Raw genomic sequence first — 24,173 nt, forward strand, 5'->3', positions numbered from 1 at the left:
GACACTGGAGCGAGCTCTGGGGCTTCATCAATGCATGGCGGGCTTGACACATTAACGTCCTTTCGGCTTGCCACATTAGCGTCCTTCGGGCTTGCCACATTAACTGCCGGCTGACTGGACTCGGGAACGGCCGGCTTTCTTGACTCGGGAACTGCCGGCGGAGGGGCTCCGGATCGGAATCGGAGACGCTCCAGACACCGGATGACTGTTTCCTTCCAGTCGAGGTCGGTGGTGTCTGGGAGCTCCGTGGGATGATGGAATGTCATTCCGATCCGGAACAGCGTCGCGAGGGAGCTGGCGAGGGCGAGCGGCACAAACGCCCTCGCGAAGACGATGGGGTCTGGGCTCGCCTGAGCCAACGCGATAAACATTAATCGTTCCTCCATTTGGGGATGTGGAGGAACGCACGGGAAAAACAACAAAGCAAAAAACTAAAAAAAAACGGAAATCAAAACGAGGAGAGGGGGTGCCGCTTACTTTTTGGTCCGGTATTCTGTCACGATCTGCTATGGTGCGGGAACACGGAGCAAGGAACGAGGAGACCAAGAGTACAGAAACCAAGGAATTTATTCATCTTCACGGGGACTCACACGTAGCACTGTAGACACAAACAATACCGGACGCTGGAACACACACAGGGAACACTATTTATACACACGGGAGGAGGGGATGACGAGACACACCTGGGAGCAATGAAACATACTACTAACAAATTAACATAGTTTCACTGAAATTATTTCTCTGATTTTCAGGTCCACTAAAAAATCTAAATATTATGTTATAGAGCAACTTACCTACAGTCCATTACAAATTTTTATGGTTTGCACAACAAGAGTGGAAGCATGGTGTATTTTTCATAAACATTTTAATAAACAAGAAATAGTCCTAACTTAGAAAACTGCAGTTATTACAATTAATACAAACATATATTACAACAGTATATTGAGATCAACAGTTCACATATTTTTACTGCAGACCAAATTCTACAAATAATTGTCTGTTTCCCAACTGTGTATCTTCTATTCTTTTGCAATAATTAGGACAAAGCAATCTTAGCAAAACGTGGTGCCTCTCTAGCATTTTCTTCATATATTTCAAAGAGATCTGTCACAGAAAGAAAAATACAGAATTATACAGCATATTAAACAATTAAAGATTATTTGTTAATTCTATTAATATATTATATTGCACACCAGTTGAAAACAGCAGTTATACTATAATAAGCTTGAATAATTCATGGTAAATTAAACAGAAATCAAGTCATTTTAAAACAGTTTAATGCTGCATCATAATTTACATTTCTATGTTTTTTTATATATATGTTTCTTTACTGTTCTTGCTATATAATATGCAAAAGCACTTGTCCTGACAGTGTTGAGGTCACTGGAGAGTGCACTTTCCAAACCTACAAAGTCAAATGCACATCTGTCAAGACTGTTGATGAGAAACATCTGCTGTTCAGACAGTTTTGCCGTCTGAATCTCCTGGGTATATTGTGCCCGAAGCCCATCAAGTATCTCAGTCTCATCACAGCACAAGTCACTTTGAGTCTGTAGATGACAGTCAATTTTGGTCTGGACCAAGAGGTAATGCTTCCTTAATTTTTCAACCGCTTTGGCTAGTTTTAAATGCCGTGCTTTCTGCCAGTCTGATACAATGATGATATAGAAGTCATAACAATTCAGGTGTTGTTTCATCTCATACATCGAGTAATCCATGACTGCCTCTATGCCGGATATGTCCCAGAACCGGACATCTGGGTATCTCAGACTCATTGCTGGGTTGCTGATGGACGCTGAAGCCGCACCACACTCTTCATTCTTCAGCCCAATTAAGGCATTTACCAAAGTGGACGCTCCAGAGCCTGTCTCACCCAAAACGGCCACATCTAGCTGAAAGTGACTCAAAGCCTCCAGAACAGCACTGACTTTCACAGCTCCAAAGCCTGTGCGCTTATACATATCCTGCAATGCTGTGATGTCCTCTGTTTCAAGTTTCCCAGTCTGTTGGATGTGATTCGTAGCATACCTAAAGTAATACAAAAATAAAATTGCATTAATGTTAGGATGAATGATATTTGAAATGTTCATTGTTTGCCCTCTTTATTATTACTATTTTATTCAGAAGTACATTTCTGAATTAAAATTAATTGTGATTTTTGATTTGGGGTTTTTGGGGTTCATCATTTTGAAAATGTTAGGGTGATAAAATGTCTAAAAGTATTTGAAAAACTTTTATCTGCCAAATCAAAATGATATGGTCCAACCATGCTGAAACAGAACAGGAAATTATATTATAGGGAGGACCCCAGCAGACCCTTGTGACAATATGTCAAGGTCAGTAAGTCAATAAAATATCAAAATATTTACTTTTTTTTTTAAATATTATAGGACTACATTTTACAGAAAAATACTATACTATCCTACTTCAAACTTTCACATCATTTAATGTTTTCCTAAAAATGATATAAAAGTTTTTAAGCACCGTATGAAACCAACATAGTCACAGTACCATTTACAACCATGTAATTACAGTATATCTACTCACCTTGCCTTTATCCATCCTCCATGTAACATCTTGTCCAGAAAATCTGAAAACACCTCTGCTTTAAGTTGAGAAACCTCATCCTTAAAAGTGTCCATGAGCTTCTGCATCTCATACTTTTCTGTGTCATGGGATGACACTAGGAACACATGGGGGTCCAGTTTCTTCTCCTTCAGATATTTCTCACAGTCTTGTCTCATTTGATCCAATGCACGTATTTGAGAGAATTTGCTTTTCTTTCTACGCACATCATTATCAATTTTTGTTCTAATGAAATAAAATGGCTTCTTTCGTTGCTCAATTTCATCAATCAACAGCATGTTGTTTTCTCTGACTCTCTCTGATATCACAACCATGAACATGTCATATAGGTCAAAGTTCATTGTCTTTACATAACTCTTGGATGCAAAGGAAGGGGTGCCCATCCCTGGAAGATCCCACAGTCTGATGTGTGGGAGATTTGGATGCTGATACATGGTTGCTTGCTGTGTGGTTTCCACAGCTCCAGTTGGAGCAGCCCCTGTGTCATCAGGATTCAATCCGAGGATTGCATTGATAAGAGAAGATTTTCCTGCACCAGACTCTCCAGTCACAGCGATATCTATCTTAAAATGGTCAAACACCTTCAAAAGAGACATAAGCCGGTGGGGAATTTCTTCAGGGCTTTCAGAGGCAAACACATCCTTGATTTTGTTGAAATGATCCTCTTGTATTTTTGCTGGCATGTACAATCTATAGAAAAATATAACATTCTGTCAATACTTTATGCTGTAACATTTTTAAAGAACATTATTCCATCATTCCACATTTGAACACTTTTTAAGACGTCGTGTCAAGTTATAAGACGTTTAAGCACAAAACGCGTTCATTTGTAAACGGCCCAAGTTAATTATCTTGAAATGAGCGCAACTTTACTGAATTTTGATAGGAACTGTGCACTTGTCAACTAGACGGTCTTATAAGTGAAACGTAAGAAAATAACATCGCATACATAAATATTTAAAAGCTGACGAAGATAGACAAATAAATCCATTCACCCATTGTCTATGGCGCTGCCGTTTATGTTGGTTTCTATTTCCACGAAATCCAAGGAAATCGAAAGTAACCTATGTGCGCAAAACACATTTACAAAATTAAAGCACTGTCATAATCAGGCTTTGTTTACAGATTGCTTTTAAAAACTGCCAACCTTACGAACACGACCCCGTTTCTTCACGCCAAATAACAAACGTAAACACCTGCGATTTCATATAAAGTAACAGCAGGAGGGAGGAGGGAATGACGTTCTGAAAGCTAATTTGAAGACGTGTATGGGCCAGTCTACAGAATTGGTCCAAAGTAAGAGTTGGAAACGTCCAAAAAAAAATGGATGCATGCAAATTGTATAATATCCAAGGTAGGCCTACACATTTCTAGTAATTGTGCAGTTAATTCTCATATTGTATTTTCATAAAGTTTTGGAATATTTGTCCTCTCCCCAAACTTGTTATATGTTAGGCTATAATAAAACAAAGTGTGATAATACTATATTATATTTTAAAATAAAAAGGGAGTATTAAATACAAATGCGATTAATCTATAGTCAACTTAAAAATAAAATGCTAATATTTAGCCTACTTCTTTTTTAAATATGAATTTTCATAATTTTCAAACTTAAAGGGGTCCTATAATGCTCTTTTACAAAGTCTTGATTTTGTTTTGGGGGTGTACTAGAACAGGCTCTCATACTAGGTTGTTCGAAAAACACATTATTTTTCACATATTTTACATTATTACAACACCTCTCTCCCCAGTCTGGCATGAATGGCTCGAATAGTTCCTGTATCAAATGAAGGCCCGCCTTCTGAAATACGAAATGTGCTGTGATTGGTTAGCTGGGCCAGTGTGTGTTGTGATTGGCAGCACTCGGCGCCTGGTCTGGAAATGTCATACCCCTTAGCATAGCCGCCTGCAAGCTTCAATGTAAATATTGCATCAAAATCAAATCAATTTGAGCGCGAATTAAACCCGGATGATTGTAACCAGTACCACTCTAAGTTCGTCTGCCTTGGGAAAGCTAGCGCGTCTCCGACATAGTGATATAACACTCGTTGCCTTCTCTAGTGCAGCTCAACCAGGTCTCGTCCCATTCGTCGATCTTTGTGATATCACAAATCCCGGAAAATATGCATTGTAGTCCAAACGAGTCGTTCGTTGTAGTTTTTGAAAAGTGATTTCTGTTAAATAAAATATCTCCTTTTGAAGTGGACTTTGAACTTGTAAATTTGCAGATTTTTTATGCTCAAACAGCAACATTACAGAATAACTAAAGTCAGTGACCTCCATATTTATAACAAACTTGAATGTACCTCTATGATATAAAGTGAGTATGCTAAAGAACCAATCCTATGACTCAATTCTTAAGGGGAAATTACTTCTTCATACATTTATTATTTATAATTCTCATTTACAGCCAGCCTTGGAAAAACATTGCTTTATTGGATAGATCTCTGAAAGTTAAAGACTTTCTAGGCAGTAAAAAGAATAAATATCAATAAATGTTTGTTTACATTCTTTTACTAAATATGAAACTGAATTTGCAAACTATGTTGCTGTTATGTACTGTAGTGTGAAACTTTGGAGTTTTGGTGTGAACTGAAAATATTTCCACACTTTCACCTTATTTAGAAAAAGTTAAACCACCTAGGCCTATATCTTGTGATATAAAAGAAAAAAGCTGTTTGTTTTATTTAAACATTTTTTTATTCATTGTGGTCTGTCAAAACACAGTGCTTGTTCTCTAAACATTTAGTAGGCATGAGGTAGAATTTAAAATGTATTAAAAAGGTGTGAGCAGTAAGATGCTTGTTTTCTCCTGTCAATGCAACGGTCAATGGAGCTAATATTCCTACATGCATGTATGTTCTGAATCTGGTGACTATTGAGTCCTTTGAATCATTTTGGTTGTCCAGTGTTGCAGATATCAAAAGATTGCTTTGTCTTGCAAATATGCTTTACAGTCTGAAGTCTGAGGTGATTTTCCTTGTCAGGATGAAGTGTTTCCTTCCATCTCCCCATGAATGTGATTTCCTGAAGGAGACGCTGAATCCGCCACACCTCTGTCGTGCTCTTCTTCTTCATTGCCCCTTCTTTTCTCTTTCCTCTTCCTTTTTACATTTTCTGAAGGCCCTTCCCAGGACACCCCACCTACACAGACAGGAATTTATGTTTCATCAGATGTGTCATTTCAAATCCTGCCACCAGATGTCAGTACAACAGCAGAAAAGGTCTTGTTTGGTTATCTCAAGTGTTCAACAGAACGTGTCACACGTATTCTAAATATAATTATTGAAAGAAATATCACAGTTATGATAAGCATATGAGAGGTGAATGAAAGTTAATTATGATACCCACTGTTTCTGACATATGGCAAAGAGGAGGGACGGAAGTCTTCCAAAAGTTCCTCACTTCTGAATCCAATTAAGACGCAGTAAAAGGATAACAGAAACAGACATTATTTTGCAAACTTATTATTTTAATTTAATAACTTATTAATGCATCAAACATTTGACTATAACTACAGTAACTCCAAAATGTATTTGGACACTTAAGGCATTCTTAAAATGTGAGAAATGTAACTGCATTAGATGAAAACTATCAAACAAAGTGGCATCTGAAAGCAACTAGCATGGTAGCTAACTTTTCTGAACCATTTATGCAATGAATTTTAACCACTTAATGTCAAGGTTATTTTTAGTGGATGCATGACGTCAGTTACCATCAAGATCACACAGGTGTCCTAGCAGAGGCTCTAATGCAAATGTATTCATGCATTATTGCCAAATACTCATAAGGAGAATCTTACCCATGTGTACTATGTTGTAAAAAATAATGCTTACTCAGAACATTTTTTACCTATCTGAGGAAGTTTGTCTTAGCATGTTTTCTGACCAGGAACCATGTTTGAGTTTCTGCGGAGAGGGAATGATAACTGATTCTCATGATTACAGTTACACTAAATTTACTTACTAACCACTATGGACTATGCACTTAACAAAAGTAACATTATTCATTTCACAATTAAGTTACCAACCACAACGTGATTTAAAAACAACACAGATAAATAGACAGGCAGACAGATGAATCTTGACTGGCTGACCTGTGTGCCTATGCTCAAGGATCTGGAGGGCGGTTTGGGAGATGGACACGGGGAAAGTGACTGTCTTTTGGGAGGAAGGGGAGGAAGTGATAGATTGGAACGGGGAACTTGATACTCCTCCTGTGATATCTGAAATAGTGAGAGAGGAATGACATTAAACAACCATTAAAGTCAGAGTGAACTGAAGAATTGCACAGACTCAAACCTACAATTACATTCACATTTATTGCATATTATAAGCAGATGTTTTTCATAGCAAAGCAACTTGCAATACTTGATGACATGACAAATGATGACAATACATAAAAGCTAGAGAATACAAAAAAAGCTAGTTTCAGTTAAAAAAAAACAGCAGACAATATTGCAGACAATTATGCTTAATAAATCAAGAAAGTTACAAATTGCGATTATGAATACAATACAATTTATCATACAGCCCTAACAATTGGTCAATAGTAAAATCCTGTTTAAATTAATAAAACAAAATAGAACTTTGTTTAAATGAATACATGAATAAAAAAATAAAATGTTAAAAAATAAAAATGTGTATAAAAAAATACAATTTTATCTTAGCATTTTGCTACAGGTGAATTTAGGTATCACAACATTTACATTAACAGTATGAAAAATGGATATTCATTTTGAGATTTACTAAACATTACATTTAACAGTGTTTTTATAGATGGACTTTAAGTGAGCTTTAGATGGCAACAAAGGTAATCTAAATGTTAAAACTGGAAATGAGCAGTCACAATTAAATATCTATAAACAAATGTATAAATCTCTAATATTGGCTGATATTGAACAGATTATGCAATCACCTATAATCTAGCCATTACACTGCTGAATCATTTTATAAATTGGATACCTGTTTGTTGGTTTCATGTAAATGTATTTTGTTTGAAAGGACAGTGTGAGGTCTAGAGGTCTTGGCATTTTGTATAAATGTGGTTGATTATATAAAAATACAAGCAATGGAAATTAATATTTGAGAACTCTAAACACACAAAAGTAAACATATAAGAGTAAAATCTAATTAAATAGATTAAATAGAAAAAAAAAGTGCATTTCAGATTGCCAAGCAAAGAATTCCTGATTCCCATATTACCGTACATACTCTCACCTTTTTCATACAAGCCAGTTTTTTCATCACCAGCTCCACATCCTCATGATCTTCCTCCTCATCTTCATCTTCCTCCTCTTCCTCCTCCCCCCCTGCCCTCCTGTCTCTCTCTGGCAGGTAGGGCTCAATGAGGATGGATTCTGTGCCTCTGATGTCACAGCGGCAGTAGGGGCACGTGTGCCCGTCTGACTTCTGCACATCAGAGGGAGTGACACAACTTTCAACACGCAAATTCACATACTTATTTAATGCTCCCAAGGGCATCCTTCTCCTGCACATCACACCACAAGAAAGACTTGCTTATCTCTTGACATCTTATGAGAGATGCACTTGTCTTTGAATGTGTTACATTGTAAGATGTAGAGCTGCAGAAATGCATCACGTCCTCTCATTCTCTATAGGGTAAATGTTATCTTAGCATGCAATGAAGTGTGACTTAAGAGAAGTGGAAAATCAGTCACACTGCACACATATGCTTGATCAAACACAGGCAGGAAGCTTGAGCCAAAATGTCAGGTCATGTTGCATGACACTGTGGCAAACACTATATTTCATGCGGAACTGCTTTCTGAATGACTTTGTTTTACGCAAGCATTTAATTATCAGTTTATGTTAGTGATTTATTTCCAGTAAAATAATTGTATTCTAATGAGTTCTATTTATGATGTTTATGCACCAACAACGGAAAACACAATCATGTAGCCTAATTATGTATAGCTGTTCTGAATGTGGGTTTTTGGGTGTAACTTGACCATGATTGATTGTGAGTGTGAATGCAAGTGTGAATGGAGGTAGAGGTCTGAGCACAATAAGAAAATTATATACCTGCCAGCCAGTCAAGCAGGGCTGACACAGCAGATGCCCGCAGGGCTGAATGCGAGTGTCTTTGTCTCGTTCTGTGCAGATTTTGCAGAGCTGAAATGTGCTGCCAATCTCACAGTATAATTCATACTGCTCCTGAAGAGAGAAATTCAACACATAAAGGAGAGAGAGGAAAAAAGTGCATCTTGCATTAGAGACAAAAAAATGCTCAAAAAAAGAGTATATTTCAAACTCTAATTTATCAGCTTTTAAGACACACATGCAAAAAAGAGGAACACATATAGGATAGTGTAATGTGTACATGAACAATGAAAAATATAGGCAATAATTGAATGTAGTATAATACAACAGTAATTATTATTATCATTTACATTTTCTTGTAACGTGATCCCCCCCAAAAAAATCTGAGCATTGTAGTGTTATTTTAGTATAATTGAAATACTATTATAGTTTTTTTTTTTTTTTAATTTTACTTAATTTTAGTATTTTTTTGTGTTTTTGGCATTTTAGTAATTTTTGTTTATATACAGGTGCATCTCAATAAATTAGAATGTCGTGGAAAAGTTCATTTATTTCAGTAATTCAACTCAAATTGTGAAACTCGTGTATTAAATAAATTCAATGCACACAGACTGAAGTAGTTTAAGTCTTTGGTTCTTTTAATTGTGATGATTTTGGCTCACATTTAACAAAAACCCACCAATTCACTATCTCAACAAATTAGAATACTTCATAAGACCAATAAAAAAAACATTTTTAGTGAATTGTTGGCCTTCTGGAAAGTATGTTCATTTACTGTACATGTACTCAATACTTGGTAGGGGATCCTTTTGCTTTAATTACTGCCTCAATTCGGCGTGGCATGGAGGTGATCAGTTTGTGGCACTGCTGAGGTGGTATGGAAGCCCAGGTTTCTTTGACAGTGGCCTTCAGCTCATCTGGAGTTGAATTACTGAAATAAATGAACTTTTCCACGACATTCTAATTGATTGAGATGCACCTGTATATATATATATATATATATATATATATATACTGTATATATACTGTATGGCTAAATAGGTTTTAGCAATTTTTATTTCTGTTTTAGTCTTAGTTATTTTAATACATCAAATAATTAATTAACTAAATTAAATGAGGTTAAAATAAATGAGCTGAAATAAAATGTTTTTATATCAGTTAACATTTATTTTATTTGAAGAAAAGACAATATTTGTTATATTGAGGTATATATTGTATATATTACCTCTGTGACTTTGACTCGACCCTTGTGAGTCGGACTGCACAGGCTGGTGAGGTCAGGGTTCACATCACGCCCATCAGGATATAAATAGCTGTAGATGTAAGCATCCAGATTATGTTAACATTATGACGTCAGATTGAATTCCAGCATGCTTTTTTTCTATTCGATTGTGAACTCACCAGCCCTCCCTGAAACCTTGTATGAGTGCTTGGTAAAGAGGTGTATTTTGGGGAATGGTTTGCACAATGTTGCCATCACTGGTCACATGACCAATCGCCCACTGACCCATTTGTGTGCAACTGAGACGAAAGATGTAGCTGTGGAGAGAGCCAGTAAGAGTTCAGACCTAAACCACTGTAATTCTAAGGTTAAACCTAGATGAGCAATCTATAATATTTTGGGTTTATTTACTTATTTAGCTCATTTGGGCTCTGCCATTGGCTTACCTGCCAGGACGATGTCTGTAGTGCTCTAGTCGGACCCTGACCTGGTCGTAGGTGAGAAACGCCATGTATCCTGGGTGAGTTACTGCTAAATGATTCCAGTTTCTTAGCAAAGTTGACCAGGGCTAAAGGAACCAAATGCAAAAAAACTCAAATAAAAAGTAAGGAAGGGAATGAAAGGACCAGGAGGTAATGTTCTATTGCTGGCACTTTCCATGAATAGAGTAGAAGACCTGAAACTTTAACATTTATAATATATAAATGTTCACATGATCTACTTTTCATGCTAGATTTATTTTATAGTTTATCAAACATATCTAATAAGTCATGGAATGTTCCTGCTGTTTTTAACAAAAGTTCTCCTCAAGCTTAGGATACCTGAAAAAGCCTGGTGAAAATATCAAACTCAAAGATGGATATGTGATCGTTACAAGTGAGATCAACTGTGGACTTCAAAGCCATGGCCTCCATTCCCTCTTCAAAGTAATGAACCCTCCTCAGCTGCTGTTTAAAAATGTTCCACTGCACTATACATCTGAGAGAGAGAGAGAGAGAGAGAGAGAGAGAGAGGGTTGACTGTCCAAAAATGGATGCGTAAGGTTGAATCTTCAATACATATTAAAGTAAATTATTTTTGTCATACTTGTGTCCAAAGGTTTTCCTCCAGAAGTCTTTGGCTTCTGTCTTTGTAATTCTATAAGTATCACCCTGAAATCGTCCCCCAGGAAACAAAGTTTGTAGTTCATTCAACATGTGGCTGAACAGCAGTGACAGCTTAGTAAGATTTCTCCTGAAAAAGAAAGCAAATGTAATATTTTTTACATTAAAAAAAAATACATATTTTGTGTGTGTTACACAAATATTACACAGGCAAATATTACATAGTAAAACACATTTGTCTGTATAAAGTGGCTAGAAATACTAGGTGCACAGAAGAGCTGTGGTGCTTTTTTGTTTTGTGCACGTATGATAACTGTTTTTTGATGCGTTATAAAATCGTGTTAACAAGTTGCACAAACATACACCCAAAAAGAAACAAAAGACTGGCATAAGCACAATGCACTCTAACTTCTAGAAACAGGAAGTAGTACTTTGATGCATCCTGTCCTGAGTGTCTGTGGTCGGGCTGACAGAATTTTCCATTACTAATTGATCAAAGAGGTTGCCATGGTAGCATCAGCATCCTCTACACAGCACGGCACAGATCAGCACCTCTCATCTGCTATACTCTTGTCAATAAATGTACAATCTGATTTAACATAATTAACTCTGATTGCAGATTTAATCTTTATATTAAGTCTAAGTATAGAGAAAATAAATATATTGCATTTATTTAAAAAAAGCACACAACAGTGCAGTTGTAATATGCATCGTTTTTAAAAATGGTGTAGTAAGTGATGTTTCAACTTTTCATTGTAATATAATAAGTGTATTTTTTGATGTTGTAAATATGGTTATTGGAGTATTTTCTACAAGAAAATACGATTTCAGTCTTTCTTCTTAAACATTTAATGCTAATTTTTGAGAGAAAACTGTTTTAACGGCAATATTTTTTTTTGTGTATTAACAGTTTAGTCAGTAATAAATCTTATAATTCACATTCCTTGAGTCTGTTTCTGTTTGGCTGTGGATAATGTGGCTTTAGTGTGTTGAGATGCATATGCAGAAACTCTCTAACTTGGGTGCTAAACTGACCAAACATGGCTTGTATGCAACAGATTTTTCCACTCAGACAATATGATCGCTTTGTTTCTACTTTTATCTCTAGTAGCTTAGCCACAAAGCCCTCATTTTGTCTTACCTTTTATCTGAGCAGCTAACAGAAAGTACAGCGCTTCTGAGGCCTGAAGTTTCCTTTAGTCGTGTTCTTAAATTTTCCACCACATACTGTCCTGTCCACTAACCATGTTGACATGGTTTCATCGCTGCCCAGCAGTCATAAAGCAGGTGAAATGAGCTACATTTACCCACATATACTGTATTAGGTTTGTGTGGTCATTCTGTTCTCTCTTATAGTGAATAAATTAAATCAGTTATAATAGGCTAATTCATGCTTCTCAATAAAAAATCTGAACTTTGAGGAATGGGGTGTGACCCACTGTATTTATCAAATATATTAAACATGGTGTTCAGATTATGTATCTATTTTGTCAGCATATCTAACGTGTATGTAAAGTATGCATACATGCACACATAGTGGTACTGCTTGTATTCTTTTTTTCTTTCTAGACTTTTCTCAACACTAAAAGTCCAGTTGTGACATGCTGTGTGAAATATTAAATACATTGGCGCTCAAGTGGAAAGTAAAGGGAAAAAAAGTTGTGACTTGTAGGTCTTGCTATTCAGCTTCAAACAGAAGAGAAGGTAAACAACTTGCAGACATTGCAAACAAGCCCGTTATTTACTGTTACTTGGAGATAAATGAGGAGCAGACCAAATATTATCTATTGGGTCTCAGGGATTTTATGTTATTCTCTAATTTGATGTATTATTTGAGGAGCATATTTCATTCTCTCTTTTTGCTATGCATAAATAAAAATAATAAGATTAATAATAAAGTTATGTTTTGTGATCAGGAAGTTAACAGAACGGCCACTGCTGTGCCGAAACATAACATTAAACTGCTGGCCTCCATTGCCAGAGGAAAGTTTCCCCCATTTCCATGATAATGCCACACTATACACACTGGTCATTAGTAGTCACAGCAGACCAGAAACTTGGTCAAGCCTCACAACAAAGTCTAAATAGGGACTGCTATGTTTGGTTTCTTAAGATTGAAAATAAGGTGTTTTATTGCAGTCAAGTTGTTGTTAAGGTTTACTATAGGAACTTTTTTACCAGGATCGTTTTTCCCTCGCAAAACTGATTCGCATCTTTATACGTGTGTAGACACGTCAGTACTTATATTTACATTCTTTTGACAGACATTTTTGCTAAGCATTGTAATTCTATTTATAGGTACATGTAGTGTTCAAATGTTTAATCAGTGTTGCCATTTCATTTGATGACCAAATTTAAATTATTTTTCTACCACTACTTAAATAGTTTTAATACTTAATGTATTTCTTAATGTACTATAATGTAGTCTTTTTTATATATATATTAGATTAGATCGTTACAAAATCCATAGAACCATTTTTAGTGAAGCGGTGATAAGTCTTGAATTAAAGTAGTATTGACATTTCCAGATTCTTCAAAGTTACCAAAAAAGTGATTGCATTTCTGTCCGAGCTATATGGTAAATTTTCGGTAAACAAACATTGTAGGTCTGCTCTATTCAAGAAACCTGTTAACCAATTTAATTTATACTTTATCTCACACACACACACACACACACACACACACACAAGCGGTTTACCTTTTTATATCTATCTATCAAGTTAAGGTTCTGACATGTGTCTAAATCATCTAAAAAATCACTTTGTTCACACTATTAAAGTGTAGTTGATGCAGATATCCACTTTTATACATGTAACCGCTAATGATCGGTTGAGTTTATGGATAGCATCATTTTTAGCAGAGCTAGAATGAATGAAAAGATGAAAATCTCTCTACACACACACACACACACACACACACACACACATACAAATATATACTAATTTATAATTTAATATATGATTACACTTTATTTTGATAATCCACAAATAATCCTATAATCCAAGTCAACTAACTCTCATTAATTTACAACTACATGTCAAATAACCCTCTTTAGAGAACTGGTAGACTATTAGGTTAGGGTTAGAGTTGGGTTGATATGTAATTACATATATGTTACTTATAGTTAGTAAAATGTCTGTTGGTGGACCATTAAAGAGAAGTGTTACCATATATACACTTCTAATAAAAATGTATGTGTGTGTGTGTATATATATATATATATAATTTTTTGTTATTATATTGTATTTTACACATGCTGGATAAACTGTCTATTTAGGCTGCAGGAGGTTAAAGCTTTGCCCCTGAAATGGTGGAAGTTGGCTCTCACCCAGGCCAATATGGGAACCAGGACAGAGGAGGCATAATGGCCTGATTGTGGCGAAGCACTGGCTTGGAAAAAACTCTCAGGCCTAATGAAACTAAAGCCTGGCCACTGCAGCACAGCGAACACTAAAGAGAGAGAGCTAGAGAGAGTGATTGGGGAGGGTGGTAATGAAGTAAACAGGAGTTGTTTCAACTTAGCAGAATAAGTGTACTTTGTTTGAAGATCTACTCCAAGCCGATTACAATAAACCTATGACTAAGCATAAGCCACCCTATGTAATTAGGGCACATGAAGGTTTATGCAGGGAGCGAAGCAGCCTTTTACGTTCTCATCACGTCGAATGTACAAAATATCTTTGCAAGATTTATAATCAAACCATGACAAGTCTGTTGTCTTAACACATATAAAATGTTTTGGAGGAAACAAGTTAAATTATTTAGGAATGCCTTCTAAAAGTAAAAAGGCAACATGCTGCATTAGCACGAAATGACGGTTTGCTAATGAAAAGTGGATCTAACTCAAAGAGCCTTTGTGGAAAGGCTTTTAAAATCTTAATTCTGCAGTGTTGTGCAATAAATGCCCCTTAGTGCTGCTTAAGTGTGTGTGTGTGTGTGTGTGTGTGTGTGTGTAAGCTGTCATAGCACAGAAAAAGCGCTCAGGAAGAACACAGCTTCTAAGGAGACAGATCCTGTGACCCTGCTGCCCCATGCCACCTGCTCTCCTCCCAGGATCCTCGTTCTCTCACTACCCACCGCTCGCCAGGAGACACTGTTAATTGGCCTACACACATGCCCCCACACGCACACACACACAAACCTCCGGGTATCAGCTCAACTGACACCACACGGTGGCAAAACCTCCAGGTGGGCGGATTTGCAGAGTCATAAAGAGTTTGCAGCAAATGAGCATCCAACTCACTCACAACTCACTTTGAAGGCTCGTTTTGCCTTTACTCACAAGTGTGCATTCAACGGACGGTCAATTTGTAATTTTCTTGTCTTAAGAGACAGACATTACCTAATCTTACAAATTTTGAAATTTTGAGAGTGTTTTTGAGCATTTATGTGTTTTTTTAATTAAATTATTATTGCAAAGTATATAAAATATATCACCAGCAAAAATTATTCACACTCTTGATGGAACTACCTAAAACAAACAGGATTAATCTGCTTTATTATCTATATACCTTGTGTCTTTTTTTTTAACTTTTAATATCATTCAGTCCACTCAATTATGATAATCTCTGAGATGTTTGAACGTGGCCACCTGAAGAACACGCATACCGAGTCCAGTGCGTAGACTAAAACTGACCTCTGTGCTTCTTGGCTTTGTCTTACCTGTAGCTTGATGTCTCTTCGAACATCTTCTCCTTGCCATCCTTGAACAGCAGCACAGCTCTATCTGCCTTGTCCAGCAGGTGTCGAATATGGATCCTCAGATAATCACCCTCGTCCCCTCGTGGCACGGCCATCATGGAGCCCCTGTAGGGAGCCCATACTTCTGTCAGGTGGATGGCGGTCTCCGACACTAGTTCGGGAAGGTACGGCGGGCTGTTTTTAAGACCCAACCTGGGGTTGGTGCTCAGTTTATGCAGTTTGTCCAGTCTCCTGAGAACTTTATCAAGAAGTTTACGGTCCGTGCTGGTGGGGGACTGGGACACGGATTGAGAAGTGTCAGGAGCTTGACTCGAACGTCTAGCTGTTGCCATGATAGATGAGATATATCCAACGTGTCACACGTGGAGTGCTAGTTAAGATTCTGACATGTGTCTGAATCAACAGTCATCGAAAATAGTGTTGGAAACAATCACTTCCTTCACACAATTAAAGTGTAGTTGATGCAGATATCCTCTTTTATGCATGTAACACCTGATGATAGGTTGAGTTTATGGAAAGCGTCATTTTTAGCAGAGCTAGCTAAAGATGAAATCCTCTGAAACTATAACTTATCAAACAACCAGATACAATAACAAGTGGTTAATTAACATCCCCATTATTCTCAGAAAAGTAATCTATTTTTAGGTAGCGTGATTTATCTGAAAACCACTTCCCCAGTAACTCTTTGTCCTGTTATCACTGATGATGATATAATGATAAAAACAGCTCAAACGCAGCTGTAAGTATGATGATTTAAAAATGAACAGTCATCTTACCACTGCAAAACTTTGTTCAATAATCCAGTTTAAAAACCTTGTGTTGTCCATGTCAAGGTCCACGGGTCAGATGAAGTGCGAAGAAGTGATGAGACATTTGTCATCATTGCCACATTCGTTTCACAAGATACATTCTTCACGAGCAGAACAAGAAAAGCTGATTTACCTAAACGACACATGCGCAACACCTGACAAAAAACTATGCAGGTTGGTTTCAGCGAAAAAAGAAAAAAGGTGCTCCATAGAAAAAAGGTGCAAAGTTCTAGTCATGTGTCTTTTTGCCATGTCTCCATTACAAAGATGTTGCAAACAAGCAAAGAGAAACCCAAAACCATGACACCAAAAATAGTTGAAATACTAAAGCTTTACTCTGAGATCTACCGGCCTCCAGCTCCCACCATCACTCCACCCATACAGACATTTAGTGCTCTTGCTCAGCAATTATCTCTCTCATCCATATGGTTTCTCTCAGTCTGTCTGATTGTATCTCTGTGTCCTAAATTTTGAAGAGGCACTCACGCTCATGCTGGTTATGGACAGGAACTCAACTGCACACATTCACCTCTCTTTCTCCCTCTCTCTCTCTCTGATCAGTTTCCGGGTAGCTAACAGGCAGACAAACAGGTTTGTTTTCTTTGTGTGTGAGAGTGAGCCGAGCAGCATGGGCTGTGTGCAGTTGGGACGCTGTTTGAATTGTGGCATATTGGACCGACCATGTGTGAACGACTTACTGAATACATAACAAATGACTATAGAAAGAGGGAGCAAAGAGAGTTTCTGTGCTGTAGTAGAGCTGGTCTTAAAGTGACATTTGATTATTACACAAATGAATTAATACAAAATGTATAGGCCTACCATACTGATATGAGATTTCATGCTATAATGTTTTGGTCAAGCCTCACAACAAAGTCTAAATAGGGACAGCTATCTTAGGTTTCTTAAGATTGAAAATAAGGTGTTTTATTGCAGTCAAGTTGTTGTTAAGGTTTACTATAGGAACTTTTTTACCAGGATCGTTTTTCCCTCGCAAAACTGATTCGCATCTTTATACGTGTGTAGACACGTCAGTACTTATATTTACATTCTTTTGACAGACATTTTTGCTAAGCATTGTAATTCTATTTATAGGTACATGTAGTGTTCAAATGTTTAATCAGTGTTGCCATTTCATTTGATGACCAAATTTAAATTATTTTTCTACCACTACTTAAATAGTTTTAATACTTAATGTATTTCTTAATGTACTATAATGTAGTCTTTTTTATATATATATTAGATTAGATCGTTACAAAATCCATAGAACCATTTTTAGTGAAGCGGTGATAAGTCTTGAATTAAAGTAGTATTGACATTTCCAGATTCTTCAAAGTTACCAAAAAAGTGATTGCATTTCTGTCCGAGCTATATGGTAAATTTTCGGTAAACAAACATTGTAGGTCTGCTCTATTCAAGAAACCTGTTAACCAATTTAATTTATACTTTATCTCACACACACACACACACACACACACACACACAAGCGGTTTACCTTTTTATATCTATCTATCAAGTTAAGGTTCTGACATGTGTCTAAATCATCTAAAAAATCACTTTGTTCACACTATTAAAGTGTAGTTGATGCAGATATCCACTTTTATACATGTAACCGCTAATGATCGGTTGAGTTTATGGATAGCATCATTTTTAGCAGAGCTAGAATGAATGAAAAGATGAAAATCTCTCTACACACACACACACACACACACACACACACACATACAAATATATACTAATTTATAATTTAATATATGATTACACTTTATTTTGATAATCCACAAATAATCCTATAATCCAAGTCAACTAACTCTCATTAATTTACAACTACATGTCAAATAACCCTCTTTAGAGAACTGGTAGACTATTAGGTTAGGGTTAGAGTTGGGTTGATATGTAATTACATATATGTTACTTATAGTTAGTAAAATGTCTGTTGGTGGACCATTAAAGAGAAGTGTTACCATATATACACTTCTAATAAAAATGTATGTGTGTGTGTGTATATATATATATATATAATTTTTTGTTACGAACAGGCAGACAAACAGGTTTGTTTTCTTTGTGTGTGTGTGTGAGAGAGAGAGAGAGAGTGAGCCGAGCAGCTTGGGCTGTGTGCAGTTGGGACGCTATTTGAATTGTGGTGTATTGGACCGACCATGTGTGAACGACTTCCTGAATACATAACAAATGACTATAGAAAGAAGGAGGGAGAGTTTCTAGTAGGGCTGGCCTTAAAATTACATTAGATTATTACATAATCAATACTAAAATGTATAGGCCTAGGCTACTATATTGATGTTTTCATGCTATAATGTTAAATAATTTTTTTATTAAAATTCTATATTTAATATATTATAAATTAATATATTTAAAATAAAAATATAAAAAACTAAATAAAAAAATAACAATTCTAACACTAGTCAAAGACTAAACTAAACAAGATTTAGACTAAAAAAAAAGATGATAACTGATGGAACCAAAGGAGGGAAAACGATTTAGGGACGATATTAAACTCCTACTGAAAGCTAGTATTAGCTGACGACGTTTCTTGAGATTTACTTTAAAGGGGTCATATGATGCGATTTCAATTTTTCCTTTCTCTTTGGAGTGTTACAAGCTCTTGGGGCATAAAGAAGATCTGTAAAGTTGCAAAGACTAAAGTCTCAAATCCAAAGAGATATTCTTTATAAAAGTTAAGAGTCAACCACGCCTACCTAAAACGGCTCGTTCTAACACGCCCCCACATGTCTACGTCACTATGTGGGAACACACATACAAATATATACTAATTTATAATTTAATATATGATTACACTTTATTTTGATAATCCACAAATAATCCTATAATCCAAGTCAACTAACTCTCATTAATTTACAACTACATGTCAAATAACCCTCTTTAGAGAACTGGTAGACTATTAGGTTAGGGTTAGAGTTGGGTTGATATGTAATTACATATATGTTACTTATAGTTAGTAAAATGTCTGTTGGTGGACCATTAAAGAGAAGTGTTACCATATATACACTTCTAATAAAAATGTATGTGTGTGTGTGTATATATATAAAGTAGGCCTATTATATTTGGGGGAGGGGTCAGATAATTTTTTTATCTGGATTTTTTTGTGATTCCTATTAAACAACTGCTCCATTGCTTCTTCCATATGTAATCATATAATATGTATTTGTGTAGTACAAGAGATAGTACTTAAGCTATTTGTAGTTATTTAAAACTGTTCACAAATGTACATTTTCTCTCATCGGCAGATGGCGCTGCTTCACAGCATTTCAGCATCAGTCAGCGACTCTTATGACAGTGATAGAAGAGCCATACAGCTTTTGAAAAACGTGCAAGAAGATGCTTTTAGAGTTCTTAATGAACGATTTTGCTCTCTCTGTTGTTACATAATACATGTCCGCCATGTCCATCTTGTATCTTGTATAGCAGAATAAATTATATGGTTAAAATTTTACAAATTGACTAGGCCTACTATTGGTTTGATTGCATGTTTTTTATTTCCTCTGAAGGCAATGTATGAGTGGTACATGTAAATGGAATATGTTCGGGAAAAAATACTGAAAAATTAAATTAGAAAAACTGACCATATGACTGTCTATAAAACTGGATTAAGGTATCAAGGACATGAACACTGTGTGCGTTTAGGTCTATTGTCTTTTTTCTCCCTCATGTCCCTCCATGATTTAACAAGTAGCCTATTATATTTCAGCTATATTGTCAAATGTATTTTGATTATGCAGCAGCAAACCTAAAGCTAAATTGAGTTGTGTGTTCAATTCAATTTAAAAAGTTCATTCGCAGATCATGGAATCTTCTTGTTGATCTTCAGTAGGCCCATGGGAACTAAACTAGCTGTGATTCAGCATTTTGACGGTAGGCCTATTGTATGTCATCACCTGACAAGTTCAAACCCACCACTCTTCTTGGTGTTTTAGGGACTTTAAACACCTATAATTTTTTTTCCGTTTGCTGCTCCATACCTGTTCAACCCCACAATGCAGGAAAGTCCAAAACTGGCCCAGGTAACTCCAAACCCCTGGTGTGAGGAGGAACTAAGGCTAGTGGGGTGTAGGTGGAAAGAGAGGGGTATGACGAAGGTTTTTATGTGCACATAATCTGAAGTCTTTTTTCCCCAAGATTTTTTGATTGTACAATGGGATAGATAGATGCTAATGGTATCAAACTCCCAGCAAACACAAAACATTGTCCTAACGTTAGCATTTATTTCCATTTTATTATTATTATTATTGGTTATTTCCATTCCAATCGTTCTAGGAATGTTTTCTTTAGGTTATATTTTGTAACCAAAAACTAGTGTTCGAATTGAGGGGGGGCTGGGGGGGTCCCGGACCTCCCATAAGCATTAAGGGACCCACCATAACACCCAAAAAATATACTTGGGGGGGGGGTCCTATGGTTTTTCAATCAAATTGTAATACTTAAAATGAAATTTCGATTGCTGTATTAAATTTAGACCTGGTTATGTTACATCACATTTTATTTTTACGCGTTTTTACAGGGTTGCTCATTATAACCAATCACACACGATTCTGTAGAGCTTAGGAATGCAGTAGCCAATCAGAGGCTTTCAGATTAGTCATCGCTGAAACCCCAGAGATTTGTTCAGACAGAAACTCGCGAAATCCCTCATCATAAGCAACAAAGTGCAGATGTACATACGATGTAAGTTAGAGAGTCATTTATCATACCGTGTATGGACAGCTTTATTAATTATGAGAGGAGTTATGAGTGCTTAAACACTAGCAAGACTGAATGCTCATTTAGAGTGTGTTCTTTCACTGCATGATTCAGTATAATAAAATGCATTTAGAATGCTCCCAAAAATCAAGATATGGGGGCAGAAAATGTATATATTTATATAATTTCATATAGTTGATCAATATTACACAAAGAGTGCCATTTTTTCGAAAAAAAAAAATTATACAAAAAAAAAAGATTTTATACAACAGTTCAATAATCAAGAAGTTAATATTAAGAAAATTACGTTTTAGACACCACATTGCCTATTTTTTGCTCTATTTCGCCAACAAATATGGTTCCAAACAAAGCCACAGCACTGTTTTGCGTCTCTGAAAAACATGACAGTGTTTCAATCAACCATTTAAATGATTCGGTTCAATCGCAATGACTCACTTAACAGTAACTTGCTGCCACCTACTGGCGGTTTTAATTTCACATTTTAAAGTACCTTTTTATATATATTTTTAAATAATTTCAAATATCAGTATTCAACGTTTTAAGATTATAATATCAAAACATTATTTATGCATTTGTAACTGCAGGTTAGAGCATTCATGCCTTGCATTAAACAGTGTATGCATCTAATGCCACTTCAGATGCAGCTTCTGTGTTTCCTCTGCATTGCATGAATTTTGTTGATAATGATTTTATTTGTTTGGTAACTGCCCCAAATGTCTTATTATTATAATTGACTTTATTGATTAAATATAAGACACACTTCTAGAAAAAAATGGCTTTACAAAGGTAAAAATGCCCATAAAGGGTAAAAATAATTTTAAACTTGTCAAATTAATCACTTTGTATTCATTTGTTCTTTGGACTGCATAAGCATATAAGTGTGGGTGAAAATACATTTGTGATAAAACTCTAAGAAAAACTAAAACAAAGAGGTCAGCCTTCCCAGGAAACATTTTTCCAAACTCAGTGTCAAGCTACAACACAGGATAGAATACACAATTACAACACTACTGTGTTTCCTCAGTATGTTCACAAAAAATTGAGTCTTTTCGAGTCAAGTTTATGCAATCTTAACTTCAGATAGGCATTGTGGGCCATTCCAAGTTATGAATATCAGTAAAAAGAAAAAACTATACAGCAGTATTATGATTTGAATTAAACTGAATGAAAAAAATTAAGTGGTGGGGCTTGATTTTAGTGCAGCTTAATCTCTAGCTTGCAGCAGACTGATGGTTGGAGGGGAGTGGTTAAAGGATGTTTAAAGGGGTCATATGATGCGATTTCAAGTTTTCCTTTCTCTTTGGAGTGTTACAAGCTGATTGTGCATAGCCAGGATGACTTTGTAACACTGTGACGCGATGCACCATTTGCTTTCAACCTTATTTTCCCTTTGCTTTGGCGTGATCCGTAGTCCAAAGCATGCAAATATGAATTGAACCTTTGCAAAGAGCTTGATTGACAGACAATCTGACCAATCATTTCGCTGAATCCACCATTTTATCTGACAAACAAATCAGACAGGAGAGTATATTAACTTAGGTGGACTTAAACTTGAAAAGTTGTGCGTATTGACAAAATACCTTCTGATGTTCATTAATGTTTATTTCATGCTTTATATGAAAAGACGATCGGTTCTTCGGGCCTGTCTCTTTAAATGCGATCGGTTTTTCGATCAGTTTTTCAGGCCTGTCTCTTTAAATGCAAATGAGCTGCTGCTCCCCGCCCCCTTTTCCAGAATAGAGCTGAGTCATTACAGCTTGTACCTGCTAAAAACATCTGTTTTGGTTCTGATTATCATGTTTATCGTGCTGAAATCATGCGTTTTAAACCATATGTGTTTAAACTTCTGATATATGTTTTTCTGAAGAGCACACATCCGAAGCACACAAGGACAGAAAGCGGCTGTGCATGTGAGTACTAAACTAAGTTATCATTCACACACAAGTTTACGTTAAAAACACACTTGAGTTACAAAAAACAGTCGTTTATGTCTGTGAAGGTAAACAGCTGGGAAATAAATTGCATGTTTATTTTAGATCTGTGTGGCAGCAGCAATATACATTCAATAAATCAATAAATCCACTGCTCTCTTGTCTCCTCTGAGGCTAGGACTCTAAATAGTGTTCTGTGCTCGTCTGTGCAGCCAAAGACAGAACAGTTAGCATGTTTTGCTCAAACTTTCGCCATGGCATTAGAACTGGTACACCGTTGTTGCTTGAGAAAACACAAGCGCCGGGTGTAAATGTACAGATTAAGGGGCGGTAATATTATAATGAGATCCCTTTGCCACAACACCAAGGGAGGGAAATCAGACGTGCTGTTTTTTTCAGAGCTTGCAGAAAAAAAGGCTTACCAAAACAAAGTTACTGGGTTAATCTTTTTCACGTTTCCTTGGTTGATAGATGCACCGGACACCTGATTACAGCACTTAAAACCTGGAAAAGTCAGATTTTCATGATATGTCACCTTTAACGTTTTCAGAACGTTCTATGAATCAAAAATTATTAGGCCTATCTGGACTAGGCCAATATAAGGGATCTGATGAAAATGGGGGCGCTTTCCAAATAAGATGCTGAGATAGCATATGAAAGTCATACTTTTTGTTGTTGTTATCGGTTTGAGTCATAAATATAATCTCTAATGTATATGTATAATCTCTATTTTATCAGTTCAATCAGTTACTAATGATCCGCTGACCGATGTGAATGTGGTCAAATACAGGAAGACAGAAGGCTGAGCCTGGCAGGTTTCCCGAAAAACAGCTGAGGGAGATCCCCGCCGGAGATCCAGCCCGCTTCCTACCAGGCACCAGAGAGAACATTAAAAAAAGCGTACGGCTGAAAGGAAAGCAAAACTACACACCTGTTCTACAAAAGCACGCGACACATTCATCTGCTTTGATATATGAAAACACAAACGCCGACATACATAAGAAAGATTCAAAAGACAGTTT

At 36.3% G+C, this 24,173-nt stretch overlaps 2 protein-coding genes across 3 annotated transcripts; both read right to left on the reverse strand.

Moving 5' to 3' along the window:
• Positions 1–888: 888 nt before the first annotated feature.
• irgq1 (immunity-related GTPase family, q1) lies at positions 889–3,816 on the reverse strand. Of its 2 annotated transcripts, XM_016500714.1 has the most exons (5): positions 3,734–3,816; positions 3,582–3,650; positions 2,548–3,276; positions 1,298–2,028; positions 889–1,104 (listed from the first exon to the last, which is right to left on the reverse strand). In XM_016500714.1, exons 3-4 carry the CDS (start codon positions 3,267–3,269, stop codon positions 1,302–1,304), a joined length of 1,449 nt encoding a protein of 482 aa, XP_016356200.1. In that variant the 5' UTR covers positions 3,270–3,276; positions 3,582–3,650; positions 3,734–3,816; the 3' UTR covers positions 889–1,104; positions 1,298–1,301. The 2 variants fall into 2 exon arrangements, with proteins under 2 accessions (XP_016356200.1, XP_016356199.1); XM_016500713.1 differs by having other exon boundaries at positions 3,582–3,816.
• A 1,459-nt stretch (positions 3,817–5,275) lies between these two features.
• Positions 5,276–16,252, reverse strand: LOC107699489 (E3 ubiquitin-protein ligase CBL-like). The gene is made up of 12 exons (XM_016500742.1): positions 15,636–16,252; positions 10,957–11,103; positions 10,692–10,848; positions 10,317–10,438; positions 10,050–10,187; positions 9,874–9,961; positions 8,631–8,762; positions 7,806–7,997; positions 6,683–6,811; positions 6,439–6,494; positions 5,938–5,993; positions 5,276–5,730 (listed from the first exon to the last, which is right to left on the reverse strand). The coding sequence occupies exons 1-12, from the start codon at positions 16,004–16,006 to the stop codon at positions 5,570–5,572; spliced, it is 1,749 nt and encodes a 582-aa protein (XP_016356228.1). The 5' UTR covers positions 16,007–16,252; the 3' UTR covers positions 5,276–5,569.
• Positions 16,253–24,173: the final 7,921 nt, after the last annotated feature.

Source organism: Sinocyclocheilus anshuiensis, unplaced genomic scaffold (genome assembly GCF_001515605.1).
Source record: "Sinocyclocheilus anshuiensis isolate Anshui unplaced genomic scaffold, SAMN03320099.WGS_v1.1 scaffold670, whole genome shotgun sequence".
Lineage (NCBI taxonomy): Eukaryota > Metazoa > Chordata > Actinopteri > Cypriniformes > Cyprinidae > Sinocyclocheilus > Sinocyclocheilus anshuiensis.

Coding starts and splice junctions, on each gene's coding strand:
- irgq1 (XM_016500714.1), bottom strand. CDS start 3,269: ATGCCAGCAAAAATACAAGAGGATCATTTCAACAAAATCAAGGATGTG. Junction 2,029..2,547: donor GGAGGATGGATAAAGGCAAG/GTGAGTAGATAT, acceptor GTATTACTTTAG/GTATGCTACGAATCACATCC.
- LOC107699489 (XM_016500742.1), bottom strand. CDS start 16,006: ATGGCAACAGCTAGACGTTCGAGTCAAGCTCCTGACACTTCTCAATCC. Junction 10,849..10,956: donor AGGAAAACCTTTGGACACAA/GTATGACAAAAA, acceptor TCTCTCTCTCAG/ATGTATAGTGCAGTGGAACA. Junction 6,495..6,682: donor CCTTGAGCATAGGCACACAG/GTCAGCCAGTCA, acceptor CCCTCTCCGCAG/AAACTCAAACATGGTTCCTG.